Source organism: Lolium rigidum, chromosome 7, assembly GCF_022539505.1.
Source record: "Lolium rigidum isolate FL_2022 chromosome 7, APGP_CSIRO_Lrig_0.1, whole genome shotgun sequence".
Lineage (NCBI taxonomy): Eukaryota > Viridiplantae > Streptophyta > Magnoliopsida > Poales > Poaceae > Lolium > Lolium rigidum.
Window position 1 is genome coordinate 351,459,811 of NC_061514.1, and position 23,621 is coordinate 351,483,431.

Sequence of the window (23,621 nt, forward strand, 5' to 3'; positions counted from 1 at the left end):
GCAAGCATACTCACCCTTACCATATCCAATGGTTGAGTGACAAGGGCAACGTCAAGATACAACATACCGTCACCGTCACTTTCAAGATTGGACCTTATGAGGATACTATTGAGTGTGACGTGGTACCCATGACTGTGTGCCACATGTTGCTTGGCCGCCCTTGGCAATATGACAAGAAGGCTATACATGATGGACTCTCCAACACATACACCTTCAAGGTCAACGACAAGAAGTTCGAGTTGCGCCCCATGACTCCTAGCCAAATCATTGCCGACAACGCGAAGGCTCTAGCGAGGGCACAACACCACTTCCACAATAGTGAGTTGAGAGGTGAGAGAGCGACCCACAAAATGGAGAGTGAGCGCCACAAGCCATACATGAGTGAGCGAAAGAGCGTCCTCCTAGCCACCAAAAGCGAGTGGAGAGAAGTGCAAGCAAACCCATCCACCATATTGCACTACGTCCTCATATGCAAGGGACCATCATCGGCGACTAACGACTTAACCAACATTCCTTCGTCTTTGTTGTCTCTTTTGAAGGAGTTTCAAGACGTCTTCCCCGACGAGCTCCCTCATGGACTACCACCGCTTCGAGGCATCGAGCACCGCATCGACCTCATACCCGGCGCTCCGCTTCCAAACCGTGCCGCCTACCGCACCAACCCCGAAGAAACAAAGGAGATACAACGCCAAATACAAGATCTCCTCGCCAAAGGGTACGTCCGCGAAAGCCTTAGCCCTTGTGCGGTTCCCGTGATTCTTGTGCCTAAACCGGATGAGACGCAATTGATGTGTATGGATTGTCGCCCCATCAATGCCATTACCGTCCGTTACCGCCATCCCATTCCGCGTTTAGATGATATGCTCGATGAACTTTGTGGTGCCACGATTTTCTCTAAAATCGATTTGCGTAGTGGCTACCACCAAATCCGCATGGCAATTGGTGATGAATGGAAAACGGCATTCAAGACCAAACTCGGTCTATATGAATGGCTCGTTATGCCTTTCGGTCTTTCCAATGCTCCATCTACTTTCATGCGCCTCATCAATCACATCTTGCGTCCTCTCATTGGCAAGAGTGTGGTTGTCTATTTCGATGACATTCTCATTTATAGCAAAAATCTCGAGGACCATGTGCAACATGTGAGAGAAGTCTTGTGCATCTTGCGTCATGAAAAGCTTTATGCTAACCTCCCCAAGTGCACCTTTGCTCAAAACAAATTGATTTTTCTTGGATTTGTGGTTTCCGCTAATGGGATTGAAGTTGATTCTTCCAAGGTAGAGGCCATCCATAATTGGCCTACTCCTACAAATGTTGGCCAAGTACGAAGTTTTCATGGACTTGCCGGTTTCTACCGCCGCTTTGTGAAAGATTTTAGCACCATTGCTTGCCCTTTGAATGAGCTTACCAAGAAGAATGTTCCGTTTGTGTGGGGCAAGGCCCAACAAAATGCTTTTGATGAGTTGAAGAAACGCCTTACCGAAGCTCCCTTCTTGTTCTTCCAAATTTTGCCAAAACTTTTGAGATTGAGTGTGATGCAAGTGGGCTTGGTATTGGTGGTGTTCTTATGCAAGAGGGCAAACCCGTGGCATACTATAGTGAGAAGTTAGATGGCGCACGCCTCAACTATCCTATATATGACAAGGAGCTCTACGCTTTGGTTCGTGTTCTTGAAGTTTGGCAACACTATCTTTGGCCAAAAGAGTTTATCATTCATTCCGACCATGAGTCTTTGAAGTACTTGAAAAGCCAACAAAATTTGAACAAACGTCATGCAAAATGGGTTGAGTTCATTGAGTCCTTCCCATATGTAATCAAATACAAGAAGGGCAAGGACAATGTAGTGGCGGATGCTCTTTCCCGCAAAAACACCCTTTTGCTTACTCGCTTGGATTTTCATGTCTTGGGACTCGAAGAGATCAAAGAACTCTATACTTCCGATTCTTTCTTTGCTCCGATATTTGAGAAGTGTTCCGTTGACCGAGGATTTGATGACTTCTATTTGCACAAAGGCTACTTGTTTAAAGCCAACAAAATTTGCATTCCCGAGTATTCTCTTCGAAAGTTACTCTTGCAAGAGTCACATGGTGGTGGCCTTATGGGACATTTTGGTCGAGACAAGACACTTGCGATGTTATCCACTCACTATTATTGGCCGAAGATGAAGCGGGACGTGGAGCGCCTTTGCAACCGTTGCACGACATGCCTTCAAGCTAAGTCTACTTCCAATCCTTATGGTCTTTACACACCTTTGCCTATACCTTATGCACCATGGACGGATATTAGCATGGATTTTGTTCTAGGATTGCCTCGCACTAAGCATGGTCATGATTCTATATTCGTGGTAGTGGATAGATTCTCTAAGATGGCCCATTTCATACCTTGCCATAAGAGCGATGATGCTTCACACATTGCTTCATTGTTTTTCAGGGAAATCGTTCGCCTACATGGAGTGCCGCAAAGCATTGTGTCGGATCGAGACGTCAAGTTCATGAGTTATCTTTGGAAGTCGCTCATGGCAAAGTTTGGAGTGAAGCTCTTATTCTCATCATCCTCGCACCCGCAAACGGACGGCCAAACGGAAGTGGTCAATCGAAGCCTCTCCACCCTTCTACGCATCCTCGTGAAGAAAAACTTGAAGTCATGGGAGGAATGCCTTCCACACGCGGAGTTCGCCTACAACCGCGCCAAGCACTCGACTACATCAAGGAGTCCCTTCATGGTCGTCTACGGGTTTGAGCCGCTCACGGCACTCGACATACTCCCGCCCCCCCTTCATGAGCGGATCAACATGGATTTCGACAAGCGCACGGCCGCCATCAAGAAACTTCATGAAGAAACAAGAGCTACAATTCAAGAACATGTGCTTCGTCAAGCTACCCGCCTCAACGCCAAGAAGAAGGAACGCATATTTCAAGAAGGCGACCTCGTTTGGATCCACCTCCGGAAGGAAAGATTCCCTCATGAACGAAACTCGAAGCTCAAGCCAAGAGGAGATGGTCCCTTCAAGGTCCTCAAACGCATCAACAACAACGCTTACGTCATCGACATTCCCACCTCCAAGTACTTGGTGAGCAACACGTTCAATGTCTCCGACTTGTCACCCTATCATGGAGATGAGGAAGACCACGAGTCGAGGACGACTCTTTCCCAAGGGGGGGGGGGGAGATGATGTAGCCCCGCTCACCGACGACACTACATCAAGACCAACTAGTCCCCCAAGTGGACCGATGACACGAGCCCGAGTCAAGGCTCTACATGATGAGGTGAACTCGCTCCTCACCACCCTTAATCTTGGTACCCCTTTGGATGGATTGCTACCTCAGGCCGGCGTGCTATGTGTCATTAGGTACAAGGCGCATCAAGACCCCAGAGAGGAGGAGGCGCCAAGGTCAAGGGAGGGAGAGAAGCAGCTGGACATGGAGATGATCGTGAAGCCGAAGCCGACGTCGCTCGAAGCGCTCCAAGGAAGAGACGGACGCTGGCCGGTCCAGGACCCGGTCGGACCGGACCCACAACCGGATGCCCCGGTCCACGAGCCCGGTCAACCGGGCGCAAACCGGGCCAGCTCCCTCGTACCGGGCGACGACCGGACCCAGGACCGGAAACCTCGCAGATTTCCGGTTTGCGCCCGGTCGACCGGACCCACGACCGGACAGCCCGGTCGCAGGCCCGGTCAGACCGGACACATGACCGGACAGCCCGGTCCCAGGCCCGGTCAGACCGGACCCCAAACCGGATCTGACGGGAATGTCCCACCAAACTGCCTTAACTTATCCCTTCGCGTACATGTTCGCCCTTGCTGGCCATGTGTGACTATATAAGTAGCTGGACCCCCTCCTTAGCTCTTTAGACTTGTTTTGAACTCAAACCTACCTTTGAGCTTAGTCTCCCTTGGGTATCATCCCTCTGTAATCAAGGCACCTTGGTTGTTGACTTTGATCTTGTTGAAGGAGATTCTAGTACTAGTTACTCTCTCTCTTTCACCAAGCTCTTCCTCTCCAACCCCAATCTCTCTCCGGGAATTCTGCCACGTGCCTCTTCCTCGGAGATTCTATTGGCGTGGTCCATCGAGCCACGGAGGTAAGCATCGGGTGTATCGGGTTGGTGTGCGTGTGTGAGTCTCGGAGTTCCTCGTGCCCGTCGTGTTCTTCGTGTTCCTCGCGTTCTCCCATCTCTCCCCTTGGTTTCGAAGTCAATCCGCGAGATCGGGCCACACACGGGGTCTTAGACCTCATCACTCTTTGTCTTCTCCGTGTTTGGATTGCAGACAGTCTTCACCAGTGTGGTCCAGACAGGGTAGATGCCATGGTCTGCGTCGACTGATCGGACTCTTCGTCGGAAGAGGAGTCAATGACATCCGCGGAACTTGTCCAGCATCTACCACATATCCATCTGCGTGGGCAGCAACTGCAGATCAATGGCCGCGCACAATAGGGCCAAAACACGAGTAAGAAACCTACCGGCACAATTGACCAAACAGGTCGTAAGCAGCGAGGACGGGTGGCGCAACTGGCAGAGTTTGGACTCCAAACAGGCGACAGACGCGTGCCAGAATCTACCCCGACTGAGATCTTGTTCTCTGACGCGGCGAGGACCGAGCAGACGGTGTGTACTGCGGCGGGACGGGGGGGTGGGGTGGGGTTGTGTTGGTGGCATCGCACTAGGGCAGCAAAGAAGGGGAAAAAACAAATCGAAGCGATCGATTTCGTTATCCCTGATATGTGAAACTGGGTAAGAAAAAGAGGATGCTCGACGCGACCGCGCAGCGTCTACGGAGATAACGCATTTTTCGACACCGCGGCCCATTGGAGATGGCCTGAGCGCCGAACGCTATCGCCGGGCGGTGGAGAGCAAACGGATGATGTACACATGTGGTTACCTCTACCGCACTCAAACTTGGGATTAGGATTGGGTGTCGCGGAGCACTAGACAGCCCCAGATTCCTCTCTGCCTGCCTCTCTTGCTGGTGTCGCTTCTGCTGCAGCTGCACGGGACAACCAGCGCTTTGTAGCAGTTGGAGAAACAAAAGCAGCCCCCGGCTTTTGTCTGTCCGAACGTCCCCAACGCCAGTGGGAAAGCTGAGGACGACAAGGCGACCCAGCGCCCAAGAGGCACGGCCATGGCGCCGCGAGCGCACGCTCGCTCACTGCCGGCCTGCGTGGTTTTTTTTGGTTCGCTGGTGAAAGGTGAGAAAAGAAACGAGCTGGAATGCATAGGCTCTGGAGCTCAAGGGCTCAGGGCCTTTCTCTCGCGCATGGAAAGCCGTGTCCCCTGTTTCCCGGGCCATCCATTCACCTAATCTGTGCCGCTAACATCCGATTCTTCACTAACTCAGCTTAGTCCTCACCTAAAAGCGACATGGACACCTGTGCCATGTCTGGGGATGTCTTGGTTTCAAAGATTAGCGTATTGTTAATTTTTTATCTCCGGTAATGCTAGTCCATAACAATGTGATCAAACGTCAACATATCACAGATACAAGTCCTTTTTTTTTAGAAAATACTAACGATTGGGTCAGAGACTAATATTTGCTTCAAATAACGCAAAACTTAGTTTTTTTACATCATCAACTATATTTTACATCAGCGGTTAAAGATGCTCTTAGCGTATTGCTGTCTCCCGTAAGAGTGTAAGACTAGTTCATAACAATGTGATCAAACTGTCAACATGTTACAAATACTTTTTAAAGAAAAATACTACACTAGTACTGAGGAATGGGTCAGAGACAAGAACTGGAACAGACCTTCCGCTGATCAGCTGATGTATGCAGGTGCTGTCCGGTGCTGCCAAGATTCTCTACCTGCAGCTAGCGTTCTGACCTTTTGAGTCATGCGTTTTACATGGCAAATCATTGTGTCTTGAGTAGTAGCCCCTGCAAGCCTTGCTAGGGCAGCAAAGTGCTTTGCAAGCTTGCCTGCTGCGCGGCTCGCTATTACTAGCTTCGAACGTGTGAGGTGTAGCCGCTCTGCAGATGTGTTAGAACTCCCTCTGCAGCGCACCCTGTTACATTGGCAGCAGAGCACACCAGAGTACTTGCTAATCTGCCTCAGAAGATTCAGAAACTCCAGCTTCACTCATACACAGACACTCATCACTCATCAGTACCTACTGATCCGCTCTGTCTGGTCGTCTCTGCCCCATGAATGCATGAGATCGATGGCCGGCCAGAGGTTTCTTTCCTTCCTCCTCCTCCTGGCGCTGCTCGCGACGGCGGTGGTCGGAGAAGACGGCACCACCGCCGGCGCCGGCACCAACGAGGCAGGCGCGGAGGCGCATCCACCCGGCGTCGCGTTCGACGTGCGGGCGAGGAAGTGGTGGCCGCGGTACCCGCCGACGGAGGGCCTCGTCCGGGGCAGCGAGCGGAGGGTGCCCAACTCCTCCGACCCGCTCCACAACCGCTGATGTGGATGGTTACACTACCGTCGACCTCCATTCTTGCATAGCTTCTGCTTCGATCCATGAGCGCTCGTGGCTACGGAATTTGGTGGCCCTGTGTGTTAGAGATCGAGGATGAAGATGCCTATACAAATGTAGTAGCTGATTTTGTTTCTTGTTTTTGTCGGTTCGATTGTTTGTTAATGAGAAATTGACCGCATTTTGCCGGGCTGTGCATAGAGATTTGACATGTCCTTCTTGTTAGCTGAATCAGCTCTTTGATTCTGAAATTTAGATGAATTACTAGCTGTTTCATTGGAGCAAATTCGACTTTCAGTTTCTATCGCTTCCATTTCTGCGAAAATGGCAACACGTCGGGCAATGGGCCCACTTGTCAGCCTCAACACCTTGACGGGGTCGCCCTCTCCGCTCCGGCAAAACATCAAACGGCCTGCGCGCGCCTCCAGCCAGTTCGGTGACCCACCGTAACCGCCGGCACCGCCCGATGTCCGTCGCCACCGGCGTCGCCCTCGCCGTCGCCGACGCCGTGTGGGAGCAGATCAAGGTGGCGGGGCACGTCTCCGACGAGCACCTGTCCATGTAAGTAAACCCAAACAGCACCCGGCCTCCCGCCTCGCTCGGTTCTTGCTCACCCGCGCCTCGCTCTCTCGAGTCCCTGACCGGTCCCGCCGTGCGTGCAGCCTCGAGCACCTGTTCGGCAAGAACATGCTGCGCGCCTGCAAGATCCTCGACGAGGGCGGCGTCCGCCGCGTCACCGGCGCGCCCAGCGGCCGCTCGCTCTTCCTGGTCGGCTCCCGTACCTTTCAGCCCCCACGGATGTTCGCCTCACGGCCGAACTAGCGAGCGATCGGTTGACCACGCCTTTTGTTTCGGCGATGCAGGTGATGGGGGAGTCCAAGAGGAAGGAGGAGTACATCTGCTTCCCGGAGCACCTCTGCACCTGCTACTCCTTCTTCTACGACATTGTCGGACGCGGCGAGCAGCTCTGCGTAAGTGCACATCCTGTTACTATGGTTGAGGCATGAAATTCTCGAACAGGCAAAAGGATATGTTTGGAATTCTAAAGAAGAATTGGGCCGTTACAGTTGCAATTGCTAGCTCATGGCTACTGAAAAATCCTATTTTAGTTATGGGCTTATTGTTTTTGTTTTCCCAGTGTAAGCATCAGCTGGCAGCGCGGCTTGCAGAGGCTGTCGGACAACACCAGGAGATGGAGGTGACCGATGAGGAGCTCGCTCACATGCTCGCTAAGCTCTGATTGCTTAAATGTTCAGTAATGCACAAAACGTTTATGAAGAACGTTTTCTTGGGTTCTCTCACTAACAGTGTTCTTAAAATGGTTGAGCTTAGCTGCATGAAGTGTTTCTATATTGGCATTGGGAATCCTTTGCCTATAAGGGTATGTCATATGGGCTTGTACGTGTAGACTGTAGGTATGCCATATGGCCATATGGGCTTGAGTTCTCCAAGAGGCCATGGTAAAAGCTGCAGCATTAGGATATTATCATCTTCTCTATCTTTTTGTACAACCAGTATCACCTTCCTTTTTGTTGTATTCAATGGTTAACCTACTAGAATATGGAGAGATGTATGGAACTGTGAATTCATCGACCCCTCTGAGCTAACCAATGAATTGAGATGAATAGTTTTTTCCTTTATTCTTAAGTTAGCTTTGCATACTCCTTTCACATCTTACATTATTTTGAAAAGATGATATTCTTTCTCTATGTTGTTTTCTATATGCTTGAGTAGCAGCAAACATGATATGATACACAATGACGTATGGTTACAGCGTTCCAGATATTTCAACTCGACGATTAACCATATCCCTCTTCAATAATTCAAATACTCTAGTATTCCACAGTTAAGAATACTTAATTTTGCAAGAGATCATCATGATAATAATAATAATATCTGAGATATGGATGCTAATACACCTGATTGGCTAGTTCCTGGACCAGATATTTCACTGTATCTGAGCACTTCTGGTTTATTTTGCTACATAACGATGCACTTAGCTGAATTAGTTGGTGTTTTTTCCAGACTTGGTGTACACTACTTAAAAACAGCTGAATTATCAAAGAATGTTGAGGTTTGTCTATGATGTATGAATACTGAATCCTGAACACAGTAACACTGTAACTCTGCAATTTTTGTATGTGTACACTGTAGGTATGCCATATGGCCATATGGGCTTGAGTCTGCCAAGAGACCATGGTAAAAGCTGCAACATTATGATATTATCACCTTCTCTATCTTTTTGAAGAACCATTATCACCTTACCTTTTGCTGTATTCAATGATCAGCCTACTAGAAAATGGAGAGATGTATGGAACTGTGAATTCATCGATCCTTGTGAACTAATCAATGAATAGAGATGAATAGTTTTTTCCTTTATTCCTGAGTTAGCTTTGTGTACTCGTTTCAAAACTAACATTATTTTGACAAGATGATATTCTTTCTCTATGATGCTTTTCCGTAGTGATGCTTGAGTAGCAGGAAACATGATATCATACACAATGGCACATAGTTACAGGTTTATATTGTTCAACTTGAGGACTTTAGCTATGCCTCTTCAATAATTCATACACTCAGTATTCGAGTATAAAGCATACTTAATTTTGCAAGACAGCATCATGATGATTATATCTGATATATGGATATTAGTACACCTGGCTAGTTCCAGGACCACATGTTTCAGTGTATCTGAGTACCTTTGGTTTCTTTTGCTAAATAATAATGCCCTTAGCTTTCATAGGCTGATTTGTTTTTCAGACTGGTGTACGCTACATTTTAAAAACTGCTGAATTAATATTGATGATAATTATTAAGATTGCAAAGAATGTTGAGGTTTGTCTATGATGTATGGATACTGAATCCTGAACACGTAACTGTACTATCTTTTTATATTGTTCATGGCATAGCCTTGTATTCATTTTGAAAATCATATAACATCAAAATAGTTGTAGTGGGGTGGCTTTCCAGAAGAACGCGTGACATATTTCAGATCCAGGAAATTTGTTTCTAGTGATTTTGTTATCTGACAGTTTTCTGCATATACAATGTAATCTTTGGAAGTGTTCCCATGGAAGTTTGCATTTTTCGGTAGCTAACAATTCTTTCCACCCAAACGTTATCAGTCCTAAATACTTCTTGTGGCATCTCACATTCTCATGTATCGCATGTTCCTTTGGTTGTTCTTATGCTTCCACCAGAGGATTCTTATGCTATGCACTTGCCTTTCAGCATTAGAATAATGAATTTGTATCCTTCCCATGTATTTTCCATTCTTATGTCAACGTATTATCATTGGTTTTCTGCTTCTTTCACATTTGCTGGTATTCATGTATCTACTAAAACTCTGGCTCTATTCCCTTCTTAAATCAGTACTGCCAGCCATCACATTGATGAACCAATTAAGATACTATCTTTGACAAGATTACATGTATTTCTTGCAAAAAATATATGTATGCGCATGGTTTTCGATATGCAATCTACAAGGATAGGATGGTCATTAGTTATATGATCGTTACTGCCGGTGTTTTTATGATACAGATCCAGAACATTATGGCTGCCAACAAAATTTCAATGCATAAAAATTTCTAGTCTTGGTACAGCGGGAAGTGTGCTACATGTATTTATCTTACAAAACAACATTTGGTGAAGAAAGGAGGCATATAAATTTGAATTGGCGTCGTCAGAGCCAATGTTAATCACCCAAAGAAGCAGGGTAAATTATTGCCCTTATCTCGTTTCATTTTCAAATTCTATAGCACCAATTGCTCTAAACAGCATCGTAAATAGCTTTCCCACATGGTAGAGTTTGTAGTTCTGATCTCAATTATAACTTAATACTGATTGTTGCATTGTATCTATGGTTCGTAGCAACTAGATTGAAGATTGCTCCAGTTCAAACTTGTTCATGTTTACCAATTATCACAAACAGATTACTGCTTTTTATTTATATAAGTTGTCCAAGAACTCTCCTGGTGGGTGTAACAGTGAGCACACAGGGTTTGGAACAAGTCTTATCCCCATGCCTAAAAATAAGATAGAAAAATAGTTACTACCAAGAAAATGTTTATCCATAATGATTGTAGATTAAAAATTATAAATGCAAGCTCAAGTCAATATTTTGCTCCAGTTGCTTCTTGGGTTCTTGAAGATTTCCTTTGAAGCTCCCAGGCCACACTAAACCGACAGCTTCTTCAACTGCAAAAGGCATCCAGCTTCTCATCTGGCCTTCATGAAATCTTGCAACAACAGCGTCTCTTTCATCTTGCGCTGTCAGAACTGTGGAGTGGGGGTAAACCCTCATAGGTGGGATAAACGAAGCAGTTGGAGGAAAGCCCATCATCAGTTGCTGAAAGCTGTGCGACTTCCTGGCTGCACACCTCTCCCTCTTGTGTGCATTCTGATGCCCGCCAAGTGCCTGTGAGCTGAAGAACTTCCTCATGCAGTAATTGCAGGAAAACGTCCTTTGAGGGGTGGCAGCAGGTTTGGCCTCTGGAGGCTTAGCTTCTTCACTTCTCAGTGCATCGGAGCCCAGCTTTAGCCATGGCGTGGAGGTATTATCATCGGCATAACCAGCTTCATCAACTTGTTTAGCCCACTTCTGTCCTTCCGCTTCAGGTGCTCTCTCCATTTCTTTCTTTGTTGGAAGTAGCACAATAGAGGATTGCTCAAGGCCTGTGTTATCTTGGTAGTCCTCTGGTTTCCTATAAAAAGAGGCAGGAGTCTGCAAGTGGCAATAATTCAAGGGAAAAGACAAGTTATCAGGAGTTTAAAGTGGATGAGGATATGCTAGTTTGCATACCTATCTATTTTCTGGTTTGCTTACGTATCATTTCTTCTGCAGTCGTAGTCAGCATATTGTCTCTTGTTATTCCACAAGGTGTGCCTTTCTGTGTATAGTGTCTGGTTACAAGAAACTTCAGTTGGTTGTCTAGCTCTTTCCTGATCAGGTCTACGCCTGTTTTAGACACTAATGTTGTACATTTCTATCCTATTTCGTTCAGTAATCTCATATGACTGACCGTTTTCAGTTTTCTCTAATGTTATCTAGAATGTACTGTTCATATTTGTATATGTCCTTGCGATGATTAATATAGGAATATGTGGAAAAGAAAGTCTACTATAACTGGCCAGAAGAACCATGACTTCAGAACTCCTCCTTGGAACAGTGAAATATTCTTCTCTTTTGCTATTATACTTTGTTCAACATCAGTAACGAAGACTGCGAGATTAACCCCCATTCAATATGAACTCTTTGCAGCCAACTTGTTTGATCTACAATAAAGCACTCGGTAAAAAAGTGTCATGGTCTAGTGTTGCTTTTTTGGGTCATCATTGGCCTTATCTCAAGCATTGTTTCTTTTTGTCTCTTCAAGCTGTGGCATGGACGGCGCCTCGCATTTTCTAATGCTAAAGCTTAGCCTACTTGCTTACATCAGCGGCTCTGAAATGACTTCAGGTTGAGTGCAGCTGCCACTCCTTGCCACACTCATTGGACAATCCCTGAGGTAAAACACAGGAGCTTTCTGCTCAGAAACAAGTGGATGATGATGGTGCACTCACAGCAAAACGATTGTGTTTAATTATTCATATATAGTCATATTGCGTGTTATTAACTGAGTAAATTACACAAATCTACCACAATTGGGGCAGTCATCACAGGTCAGTACCATTTTTGGAATTTTTTGCTAAAAACTACAACTTCTGTGGCATACTGTTACTAATTGAGCAAATTCTTGTCTAAGCACATTTTAACCGCAATTCTGACTACTGGGGTCCATCTGTAAGGCTGAGCTGGCAGCTTATGTGTACCACAATCTGAGATTGACGTGGGGCCCACCTGTCAGGCCCATCTTTTTCCCCCTGTTCTTCTTCCTCCTCCGGCCAAATTCCGGCAGGGATGGTGGCTGCTGGGCAGCGTGGCCCGCGCGGCGTTGCTGCCCAACGTCCGGCGTGCGCCCGCGCCGGCGACCCGCGCGCGCCACCACAGCCAGCACCGCCGACCGGAACTGTGCCAGCGCCGCCTCCCGACGTTTTCTCGTCGGCTCAGGGGTCCTTCCTCCCGCAGCAGCGTCCGCCGCGGAGGGTGTGGAGGCGGCGAAGCTGGCGCCCTCGTCCAGCTCCACATCAGACCAGGCCAGGGACGGCAGCGGGCGCAGGCGCACCTCCGGCCAAGATCCCAGCACCGGCCAAGGACGAACGCGGGCACAGACGAGGTCGGGGACGCGAAGGACGCGGACGCGCGCGCGCTGGCCTCCAGGTCGAAGGTGCACCTCCAGCGCAGGGAGGGTTGGGGAGAGCGCCGGCAGCGCGCGGGGGTCTGTCTGTAGGGCAAGGTGCACGCGGCCGCGGCGCCGGCCAAGGATGGTGCCGTTGACGCTCGACCCCATGGCCCTTCCGACGAAGCTGGCGCCCTCCTCCAAGGTCTTTCCTCCGCTGCGGCCAAGATCCGAACGCCAGCCAGGGACAGCCGCGGGCGCCGGCGAGGTCGGGGACGGGGAGGACGTGGGCGCCGGCGAGGTCGGGGACGGGGAGGACGTGGGCGCTGGCGAGCTCGGGGACGGGGAGGACTTGGGCGCCGGCGAGCTCGGGGACGGGGTGGACGTGGCTGCCGGCGAGATCGGGGACGAGGGGACGTGGGTGCCAGCGAGCTCGGGCGGTGCGGCAACCAGATGGGGTGGGGAACGGAGGGGCTCGGGTCAACGCTAGAAAAAAAGGAAGAAAAAAAATAGAGGAAGAAAAAAAAATAGGGGAAAGATGTGGGGCTGACAGTTGGGCTCCACGTCCAGCTCATCTTCTCCTCCATCTGTATCGCCAACTCAGCACTGACAGATGGGGCTCACTGTCAGGATTGCTGTTAAAATGTGCTTACACAAGAATTAGCTCGATTTGTAACGCTACGGTTCAGAAGTTGTAGTTTTTAGCAAAAAAATCGAAGAATGGTACTGACTCGTTACCACTGCCCCAATTGTGGTAGATTTGTGTAATTTACTCTTATTAACTGTTTCATTGGCACAAGCAATTGACTGCTGCTTTCTCTTGGTCCAGAAAAGGATAGATGAGATCTGATGCTGACGCATAGTGGATTGGCAATTCTGGCTGCGTGGTCTGGAGGAAGGAGCACGTACTGCACTGAACCAACAAGCTCGGTACTACCTCTATCAATAAAAGGATGTCGAAAGTTTCTCTAAATTTGGATGTATCTAGACACTCTTTAGCGTATAGATTTATAGATTTATTCGAATTTAGATAAAACTCAGACATCATTTTATGAACCGAGCGAGTACGTTTTTATCAAGGCTGGAAATTCATGTAACCCCAGGTGAGAAGAGCAGGTGAGATGATAAGATGACGACTTGGTCTCAGGTCTCTCAGGTCGCTCTGTTGTTATACGTCGCTTTCGCTTATGTGACATCCAAATCTTGATGTTTTCTGTGCTGCATTGGTCCAGGTGAGAAGAGCAGGTTCCATGTTTCTGTGCTGCTTAATCATACCGCTGTGTCATGTTTTCAAGGAATTAATTCAGGTTCCATGCTACGTGCATTGCAAATACTATGTTTTTCTAGCAGAATTATCCAAGTTTATTGAATATAAACAAGGATAACAAATATCCGCATTAAGCTAAATCACGAGAGTAGGATACGGATGATAAAAAAAAAAAACTAGCTGCTTCGTGTTTTCTCCCACGGATCAACGACTACGGACTACGAACCCTTTGGCCTATCGTTCGATGCTCTGGCCTGACTTGACGGTGGGGCGAACGATATTGTTTTCTGATCCAGATTATCTTCTTTGATTGTATAGTCATGGCGATCAGAATCTTTTTTGCCGCTGTCAGATAATGTTATTTCATCTAAACTTGCTAGTGTAGGGGTTAGTTTAGGTTCAAATAAAGATGCTATTTTGGTTTCGGCTAATGCTTTGAGACATATGGAATTTGACAGACTAAAAGTCAATCCCAAAGTCTCAGCTAAGCTGGTACCCTCTATTCAGGATGAGGAAGAACTGAGTGCCACGATAGATGATCAGTTCCTTTCTCATCTTGTTGGTGAGGTGGCAGAAGTAGATTTGGATGAGTTGATGCTAAGCTCTGTGTATGATCTAAAAGCATCTGCTAGAAAATCCAAAGCTAATTCTGCATCCAAAAAATCTAAGTTTTCTGCTAAGGTTAAATCTATGAAATCTACAATGGTTACATAATGAATGGTATGTTCTTAAATAGCAGAGGTCTTAAAGACTTGGCTAAGCATGCACATATCGCTGATTGTATAACTGAACATTGTTTAGATTTCGTTGGTCTTTCCGAAACCGGGAAGCGAGATTACTCTGCGAGTCTGTTAAACCGCATCTCTGGTGGGGTTGACTTCTCATGGTTTTCTCGCCCTCCTCGGGGTCGTTCGGGTGGTATCTTACTTGGTGTCAGGACAACTACCATGGAAGTGTTGGCTTGTTCGGAAGGAGATTTTCATATCAAACTCCATATCCGCAATAAAGCTGACAACTTCATATGGAGTCTTGTCGCCGTGTATGGTGCTGCCCAAGCTGAGCTCAAGGCTACTTTTCTTCGAGAATTGGTTAACCTGGCAAAAGATAATCCTTATCCTATCATCATAGGGGGAGATTTTAATTTGCTAAGGTTCTCTCATGAGAAAAGTAAGGGCCGTTTCGATAACCATTGGTCCTTCTTATTCAATGCTGTCATTGACAGCCTAGATTTGAAAGAGATTGAAATGGTTGGGAGACAGTTCACTTGGGCGAATAGTCTTCCAGAGCCTACATATGAGAAGCTTGATCGCGTACTCATGGACCATAATTGGGAATCAAAATACCCTATGGTTAATGTGGGTGCTCTTCCTCGTATAGAAAGGTTATCGGATCATGCTCCCATACTATTAACAACCGGTAAGCATAGGTCACAAGGTAAACGCCAGTTCAAGTTTGAACTAGGGTGGTTACAGCGTGAAGGCTTTTCGGATATGATTAAGAGAGTATGGGAGAGGCCTATTGCTGGCTCTAGTCCTATTCAGAGGTGGAATAATAAACTTCGCACAATGCGAAAGCACCTTGGGGGATGGGCTAGGCATATGGCAGGCTTGTTAAAATCTGAAAAGCTTCGTCTAACAACATTGATCGATGAACTTGAAGCCCTTGCCGAGACAAGGTTGCTATCTCCGCACGAAATTGATTCTAAGAGTCAATATAATGCGCAGATGGCTTCCATGTTGAGAGAGGAGGAGCTAAAATGGTATCAAAGATCAAAGGTACAGTTCATCCTTGAAGGAGATTCGAATACAAGATACTTCCACTCTGTTGCTAACGGCAGACATAGGAAGAAACTTATTCATTCTCTTGTTCAGGACGAGGGTACAATTGTTGGACATGAACAACTCAAATCTTATATTACTGATTATTATAAGGGCCTATTTGGGGAACCGGAAGAAGGAACTTTCAGCATGGAAGAATCCAGAATCCATGATATTCCCCAAGTTTCCCCGGAGGAAAATGCTTTCCTGACAGCCCCTTATTCTGAGGAGGAAGTCGGGAAGGCGGTTTTCCAAATGGAGCACAATAAAGCACCAGGACCGGATGGTTTTCCAGCTGAGTTTTATCAAAACTTCTGGGACACAATCAAGACGGACCTGTTAGCTTTGTTTTCGGCATTGCACAAAGATCAACTACAGCTTTTTCGTCTTAATTTCGGCGAGATAATTTTACTTCCTAAGGTTATGGAAGCAGAACGGATTCAACAATACCGTCCTATATGTCTCCTTAATGTTAGCTTTAAGATTTTCACTAAAACCGCTACTTTAAGACTAAACTCGGTTGCTGATCATGTTGTGCGACCGTCTCGTAACGGCATTCATGCAAGGAAGGAATATCCTAGATGGGGTAGTCACTTTGCATGAAACGAGTGCATGAGCTTCATAGGAAAAAGTTGAATGGTGTCATTTTAAAAATTGACTTCGAGAAGGCTTATGATAAAGTCAAATGGTCTTTCTTACAACAAACACTCAGAATGAAAGGTTTTTCTGATGAGTGGCGTGCTCTAATCCATAATTTCATTTTCGGAGGAAGTGTTGCCATCAAAGTCAATGACGATGTTGGCAAATACTTTCAAACGAAAAAGGGATTGAGGCAAGGAGATCCGCTTTCACCTATGTTGTTTAACATAGTGGCGGATATGCTTGCTATTATTATTGAGCGCGCAAAAGCTGATGGTCTTATTGAAGGAGTAATACCACACCTCGTTGATGGTGGTCTCTCCATACTTCAATATGCTGACGATACAATTCTCTTTATGGAACATGACCTTGTGAAAGCGACGAACCTTAAGTTGATTCTATCAGCTTTTGAGAAACTTTCTGGTCTTAAGATTAATTTCCATAAAAGTGAATTGTTTTGTTTCGATGAAGCCCGAATGCGGCCTCCCAATATGCTGAACTATTTGGCTGCGGGCTTGGCCAGTTTCCTATTAGCTATTTGGGTATACCGATTCATTATCGGAGACTAACATTAGCTGAATGGAAACTTGTTGAGGAAAGACTTCAAAAACGGTTATGTAGTTGGAAAGGAAAATTACTATCTCTAGGGGGTCGATTGGTGCTCATTAATTCAGGTCTAAGTAATATGGTGTTGTACATGATTTCCTTCTTGAGTGTGGATTTTGTACACGCAGGTATGGGTAAGGAAGTAATCTGTACCATCCAGAACAGCAGGCTGCTTTGAGATCCGGAAAAGAATGTGGAGAAATTAATTTGCCTACCTTTCTTTCGTCGCCTTTCCCCAGTCTTTACTCCGCACGACACGGAGAATCTTTTCCCGAGCGGCCGAGCCAGAAAACCCCATCTCCCCGATCCAACAAGTTCTTGCCCGTGGCGACGCCTTCTTCTAGCAGATGCGGCTACTCCCGCTGGCTCGGCTGCTCGGTCTCTCGCCCTCTCCGCTTGGGACGCGGCTGCTCGGCCGGCGCGGTTGCTCTGTCTCCGAGCGTCCTCGCCGTCGCCTTTTCCGCCACCCGTGCTCTTCGTCGGGCTGTCGGACTTGGGGTCTTGGGCCTCCACCTCCTGTCATCTCCGCTGTGCTACCAACGCGGCTGCTTTGCGGTGCAGCTACTCCTCCCGGCCACTCTCCGTCGGGCTGCTGCATCCGTCTCCTCGTGGACTGAGCTGGTCCTCCCGCTATGCCGCCGGCGCGTCTACTTTGCGGTGCAGCTACTCCACCTCGTCTTCTCCGTCGGACTGGTCCATTTGTCCTCTCTCCTCTCCGTTGACCTTGCTCGCTCGCGTAATGAGCTGCTCCACTGCCCATGTACAGATGTACTCCGCCTCCCGTCCTCTCCGCCGTGCCGCCTGGGTGGATGCTCTGCGGCGCTCAGGTTCACTGCCCATGTACGAGATGCCGTGTTAGTTTGAGAATTGAGATAATTCCATTTTTGAGACAATTGTGCTATATGTTCGAGCTAACGAATTGGCATCCCGATGTGTAATACTTAGTCCAGAGTAATTCTAAATTCCTCCTTTCTTGGCGCGGTCGAGCTCCCCGTGCAGCTTCCGCACACGTGATCTGGTACGTCTTTAGTAGATGCTGCTGCTCCTCAGCTTGCGCGGAGAGGTGGTGTTGCCCACGGCCGCCGTGGCTCTGGCCTCGCCGGCGGTGTCCTTGAGGAACCTCCGCTTGGTGTCAAGAAAGCTTGGTGAGATCCGCGACCACAGCGACATCCGCGGACTGAATCGCGCCTTGGCGTCGGAGGGGAACTGCGCGTAGGCCGCTGAGATGCCCGTGAACAGAGCAGAGAGGAGGGAGTCCGCGGCCACATCCAGCGAGACGAGTGGCACCACCCGGGACCTTCTTCTCCGTGGCGTTCCGAAACAGAGCGTCGATGGAGTATGCCGCGGCGAGGATCCTCGACAGCTTGGGCTTGTTGAGCGATGGCCTGGTGGCAGCGGTGGGGGCGTCCATGGAGCTGTCGCGTAGTCGTCCCGGGTGACGGGCGCCTCCGTCTCCCTGGTACCTGCCGTCGCAGAGTCGGAGCGCTTTCGGTGCAGCAGCTTGTTGAAGGTGTGCGCCAGGTTCGTCGCCTTTTGCTGCTGGTGGTGTGTAGGACATTGGGAGGATGGAGGCTGCGCGACGGAGAGGACGGGTGGAGGAAAAAGCGCCGACGGAAGCAGACACGCCGCCCAGAAGAAACGTGAAGAAGATGGAGAAAGGAAAAGAGAAAGCAGTGGAGTGCAGGCGATGCAAGAGAGAGGGATGGCGTGTGCTTGCATGATGGACATGAATCTCGGGGACTCTGACTACTTTATGCCGTGTCTCACGGGGTGCTGCTACTGCTGTAGTCCAAAGTGTGGTGCACAACTGAAACCCTCTTCCATTCATTTTCTCCGGATCTCAAAGCAACTCCCCACTCTGAACGGTAACGATTGCTTCCTCACCCATCCTTGCCTGTACAAAGTTATTTCCGTTCCTTCTTCCTATTACCTAAAGGAGTCTTGCATCGGTTAGATTACTACCGATCTAGATTCTTTTGGCAAGGAGATAGTGAGAAAAAGAAATATCGGTTGGCCAAATGGAATGTAGTTTGTCGACCAAAGGACCACGGAGGGCTTGGTGTTCATGATCTTGAAATCAAAAACCGAGCCCTCCTTGGGAAATGGTTATTTAAACTTCTTTCAGAAGAAGGTATATGGCAAACAATTCTAAAAAGAAAGTATGTAGGCTCGAAGGCTGTGTCACAAGTGGTTTGGAAACCTGGTGACTCGCATTTTTGGGCTGGACTTATGGCGACTAAGAAATTATTTTTTCCTTTTGCGACTTTCTCTATTAAGGATGGATCGCAGATACGGTTCTGGGAGGACAGATGGCTAGGACCTACAACCCTTCGAGAACAGTATCCAGCTTTATATCGCATTGTACGCCACAAATCTGATACCATTGCAACGGTGATGCAACAATCGCCAGTTGAAATGTCATTCAGACGGGATTTACTAGGTCCCAGGCTAGCATCTTGGAACGCTTTGCTTCAACGACTCGAACGGGTACAGTTGACGCCAGGTCCTGATGTGGTTAGATGGAATCTAAGCGAGAGTGGAAATTTCTCGGTGGGTTCAATGTATAAAGCGCTGATTCAATTCGACACACCTGTTTACAAGAATACAAAAATCCGGTCTATGAAGATACCTTTAAAAACGAAGATTTTTGCTTGGTATCTTCGTAGGGGGTAATTCTTACTAAGGATAATCTTGTAAAGCGTAATTGGCAAGGTAGCAAAAAGTGTATTTTTTGTCATCACGACGAGACAATCAATCACCTTTTTTTTCCGGTGTCAATTTGCGAGATCTATATGGTCAATAACCCAAATAGGTTCTACCTTGCATCCACCTCAGAGCGTTGCTAATCTTTTTGGCAGCTGGTTAAATGGGGTGGATCGTAAGTATAAAACTTTTATTAGGGTGGGGGCAATTGCCATTATTTGGTCGCTTTGGCTATGTAGAAATGACAAGATTTTCCATGATATTAACTCTTCTTGTTTGCAGGTTGTTTACCGATCCACCGCTTTGCTCCGTTCGTGGTCTATGCTACAACGTACAGAGAGTCGAGACCTCTTTATGGAGGTATCTTCACGATTGGAGGATGTGGCGAAGGATATTTTTTCCCCACATGGATGGCGGCGTAGCCTTCGGATTGAGCCTTCGGTGTCGTAGGCGTTCGCCTCTGTTCATGTCTTCTTTTAGTTACTCCAAAGACTTTTGTTTTCCTGCGTGTGTTCACTGATACTTTTGGGTGTGTGCGGCTGTGTGCATCTTGTTATGCAGAGGCCGGGTGTAATACTTATTATAAGTAATGAAAGCGCCCTTTATCGAAAAAAATAGTCATGGCGATCAAGCAACGGTTTGCCAGCAATGTTTTCAGCGCTGTAAACTTTTCTCACATATTGAGATGGACCATGCGGTTACTTTAAAGTTTATACCTTTAACGTTAGTTCAGTTTATTTTGTGGTGTGAGCAGTAAAATGAGACCACTACTTAGTCGATGTACCATGGGTGATCTCAATATGATGCCACTTAACAGTTAATAACACGCAATATGCGGTAGCAGTTTTCCTCTCCTTTTTATACACCACCTGTTGCAGTGTTTATGGATAGCAATTTTATCCACGGATATTCAGCTCGTCAGTCACGGGTATGAAGAGTTAATTGTGCCTACTGATTTTTTGGGCGGATATGCGATAATTCATGGAGTGGGCATGAGCATAGATTTTGCCTGGTGGATATCCAATGGACTCCAACTGATATGTGTGACCCACATGTCAGTAGGATATAGGATTTTAACCTTGGACTAGCTGGCTAGATCTCCCTCTCTTAATCAAATAATCCAATTCAATACTGGGTTGGCAGTTCAGCCTTCACTATAGAAGCGGCCCGCATGTTGCTGCCTCCGACAACAGCTGGGCTTTGACTGTCTTGGAATAAGCCTGGGCCGTGTGCCGAACGGGGTGTACCGCCTCGAACTGCTTCAGCTGGAGAAATGCATTTGCTCAAAAATTAAACTTGGTAAATGCAATTTCTTTTGTAAATCGGCGAAATGCTAGTTTCAGCTGCGCGTTGCTTGCTTCGGATCCTCTGCACAGCACGTATAGCACCTCATCCTTTCACTGGAAAGGCCTGGTCCATGAGATAAAATTTGATAACGGGGATGACAATTGCATGATGATTGAGTTAAGTCTTAGCTTCGTCTCTGGACGATATCAAAATAAACCTGGTACATTGTTGGTTAAAATAATTCATTTAGATACCTAAATTTGAGAACCAACTTGCGGTTGGATGATTAGGAGAGCAGTGACATCCCTAGCTCACCAAAATTAAAACCCTAGATTTAAGAGCATATCCACCGGCGACCAATAAATACTAGGTGGTAGCACACATGACGGCTACGTATTGGGGTCGCCGTTCACACATGCCGGCTAAAAGTCTTGAAACGCCAAGTACGGTTGTCCCTCAAATCAACTCCCACTACAAAAAGGAGGAGATAGGAGAGAGAGGAAGGTGTGGTCCTAGGAGTTTATTTGACTGCATGTGGGCCAGATACAAGGGAATCTGAGGTGGAGTTGCTTTAGAGCTGGTGTCGGCACGCCCGATAGCATTCCTTCATACAAGGTTCCTTTGAGGTTTGTCGATGCTTGTATTGGGCTCGGGATGAAGTGGATTTCTATTGGAACCGCCGGTGTGAGCACTTTCTCTCACTAGAACCCCAAATCAATGCCGCCTACGATTTGGGGATCTCTAGTGGAGATGCTCTGTCAGTTTGGTGTCAAGAGTGGATTTTGTACTTGCACGCATGGGTGTGGGTGTTTCCGTCACCGTCCATTTATTCCTCGAGATTCGTGCTCACCATGGTACATGTAAAGATTTCTTTCTCTCTCCTTTTTTTCCGAATCTCAAAGCACAACAGACGGTGACGGAAACATCCACACCCATGCGTGCAAGTACAAAAGTATTTCTCATTTGGTGTCTCATAAATGACAGAATATTCTTTCACTAGGAAGTGACGTTCCTGTCGATAGTGTGGCATCGACCTTGTCGTAGTGGGAGCACAGTAGCATCTACCTTCGTATAGTGCATGGTATCGTAATTGTAGTCCTCTGTAGAAGACTTCGTCTATATTTTAGTATGTAGAATCATTCCATCTTTTTGAAATGAAGAAAAAGGTGACATCATGACTAGGGCTTAATAGAATTAATAGAATACACATATAATGATATAAATAAGATATACCTTCTTTTTTCGTAAGCTCATCTCTAAAGAACTTCGAGGCTAATTGTGTTTGACTTAGAGCAATTTGAGGATATGTGACCGATCGGCCTGGCCAAGGGTGGTCGGCGTGTTACACCAAATCATTGAAACTTGGGTCAGCTAACTTCCATCATTTTAAGAATCTTGTGGTAGTTCAGATACAGTGAGTTCATGACTACATGGAAACTATTTGGGAAAGGCAGATAGGAGGTCGTCAATTGTTAACGTTTTTATTCAAATTCCATGAAATGAAATACAATTATTCCACAAGAATGTGATACTTCCACTATTTGTTCTCTTGGAGGGATCGATGAAACTTCCATGTCATATTTTTCGAGTTCCACATCTTTATAGCACAAGAATGTGATACTTCTCGCCGGGTAAACCATTTGCAGCGAAAAGAAATGGCTTACCGCCACAAGAATATCTCCGGCAGGCGGCGGCCACGAGCAGTACGCACTGGTGTATTGGCATTCGACAACTTGACATCGGTCCCATGGTGAGCCGTTCGTTAGGTGGTAGTGGTAGCACTAGTAAAACTCATTTGAAACGGGGCACTGGTGATTATGAGCAGGGCAGAAAGAGCGTTGTGGCATGTGCAGTGTCCGCCGCTACCCTTTATGCGTGCATGCATGCAATCTGTCGACCTGCTTCCCACCACCCACCGTTTCTGATTTGTGCGTGCATAGGTCGGCTATAATGGAACGCTATCAATACTGTGATTGTCTAAGAAAGTAGAGCGTGTTCTTCGGCGAAACTAGTGAGTAGTGACCCCAGAGAATCCCAAAAGCTAACCGTCAAGTCCGGCGTCCCGACCCGGACGGTCTGTGATCGCACAGATGCCAAAAGGTGACTTATCAAGTCAGTGATTGCCACTGCCAGGCAGAAACTTCCCGGCAGTGAGTGAGTGCTACCGTCTTCGTCTCGTGCATTTACTATTGACTGACTGTTGAGCTCGTTTTACTAGCTTTTCTGCCGTGCATGACTCGTGGAACTCGCAGCAAGACCGCCTTTGGTTTGGGTCAAGAAAAGAGGTGTGCTCGAGATTTAACGCGTCGTTCCTCAAACACGCACGACAATGTGGTGTTCGAGATTTTTTGTGATGGACGAAGGAATGGGAGGACGGAGGAATAAATCAGTACAGTACATGAGATATCTTAGGCACGAGAGCATAGTAGTTGAAAGGAGGTCCGAAGATTGCAATGTACTGTAAAGGTTGTCTAACAAACAATTTGGTGGATAGAAGTACGTGTCAATGTAGATTTTTTTCCAATAATGATCTTTTAGTACTTCAAAATTTTAATCATTACATGCATAATTAAAATGGGCACAACCACACAAGTCGCGAAAAAGAATAACATAAAAATGGACAATAGGAAGATGGAGGACCAATCTGTAGATTATGTTGTTACCTATGTT

General features: G+C 47.1%; 2 protein-coding genes across 2 annotated transcripts; one reads left to right on the forward strand and one right to left on the reverse strand.

The window, feature by feature from the left end:
• Positions 1 to 6,883: 6,883 nt before the first annotated feature.
• Positions 6,884 to 7,657, forward strand: LOC124670299 (zinc finger SWIM domain-containing protein 7-like). The gene is made up of 4 exons (XM_047206803.1): positions 6,884 to 6,978; positions 7,080 to 7,185; positions 7,281 to 7,388; positions 7,556 to 7,657. Exons 1-4 carry the CDS (start codon positions 6,884 to 6,886, stop codon positions 7,655 to 7,657), a joined length of 411 nt encoding a protein of 136 aa, XP_047062759.1.
• Positions 7,658 to 10,332: 2,675 nt separating this feature from the next.
• On the reverse strand, positions 10,333 to 11,098 carry LOC124676830 (zinc finger protein 4-like). Its single transcript, XM_047212854.1, has one exon. It carries the CDS (start codon positions 11,042 to 11,044, stop codon positions 10,508 to 10,510), a length of 537 nt encoding a protein of 178 aa, XP_047068810.1. The 5' UTR covers positions 11,045 to 11,098; the 3' UTR covers positions 10,333 to 10,507.
• Positions 11,099 to 23,621: the final 12,523 nt, after the last annotated feature.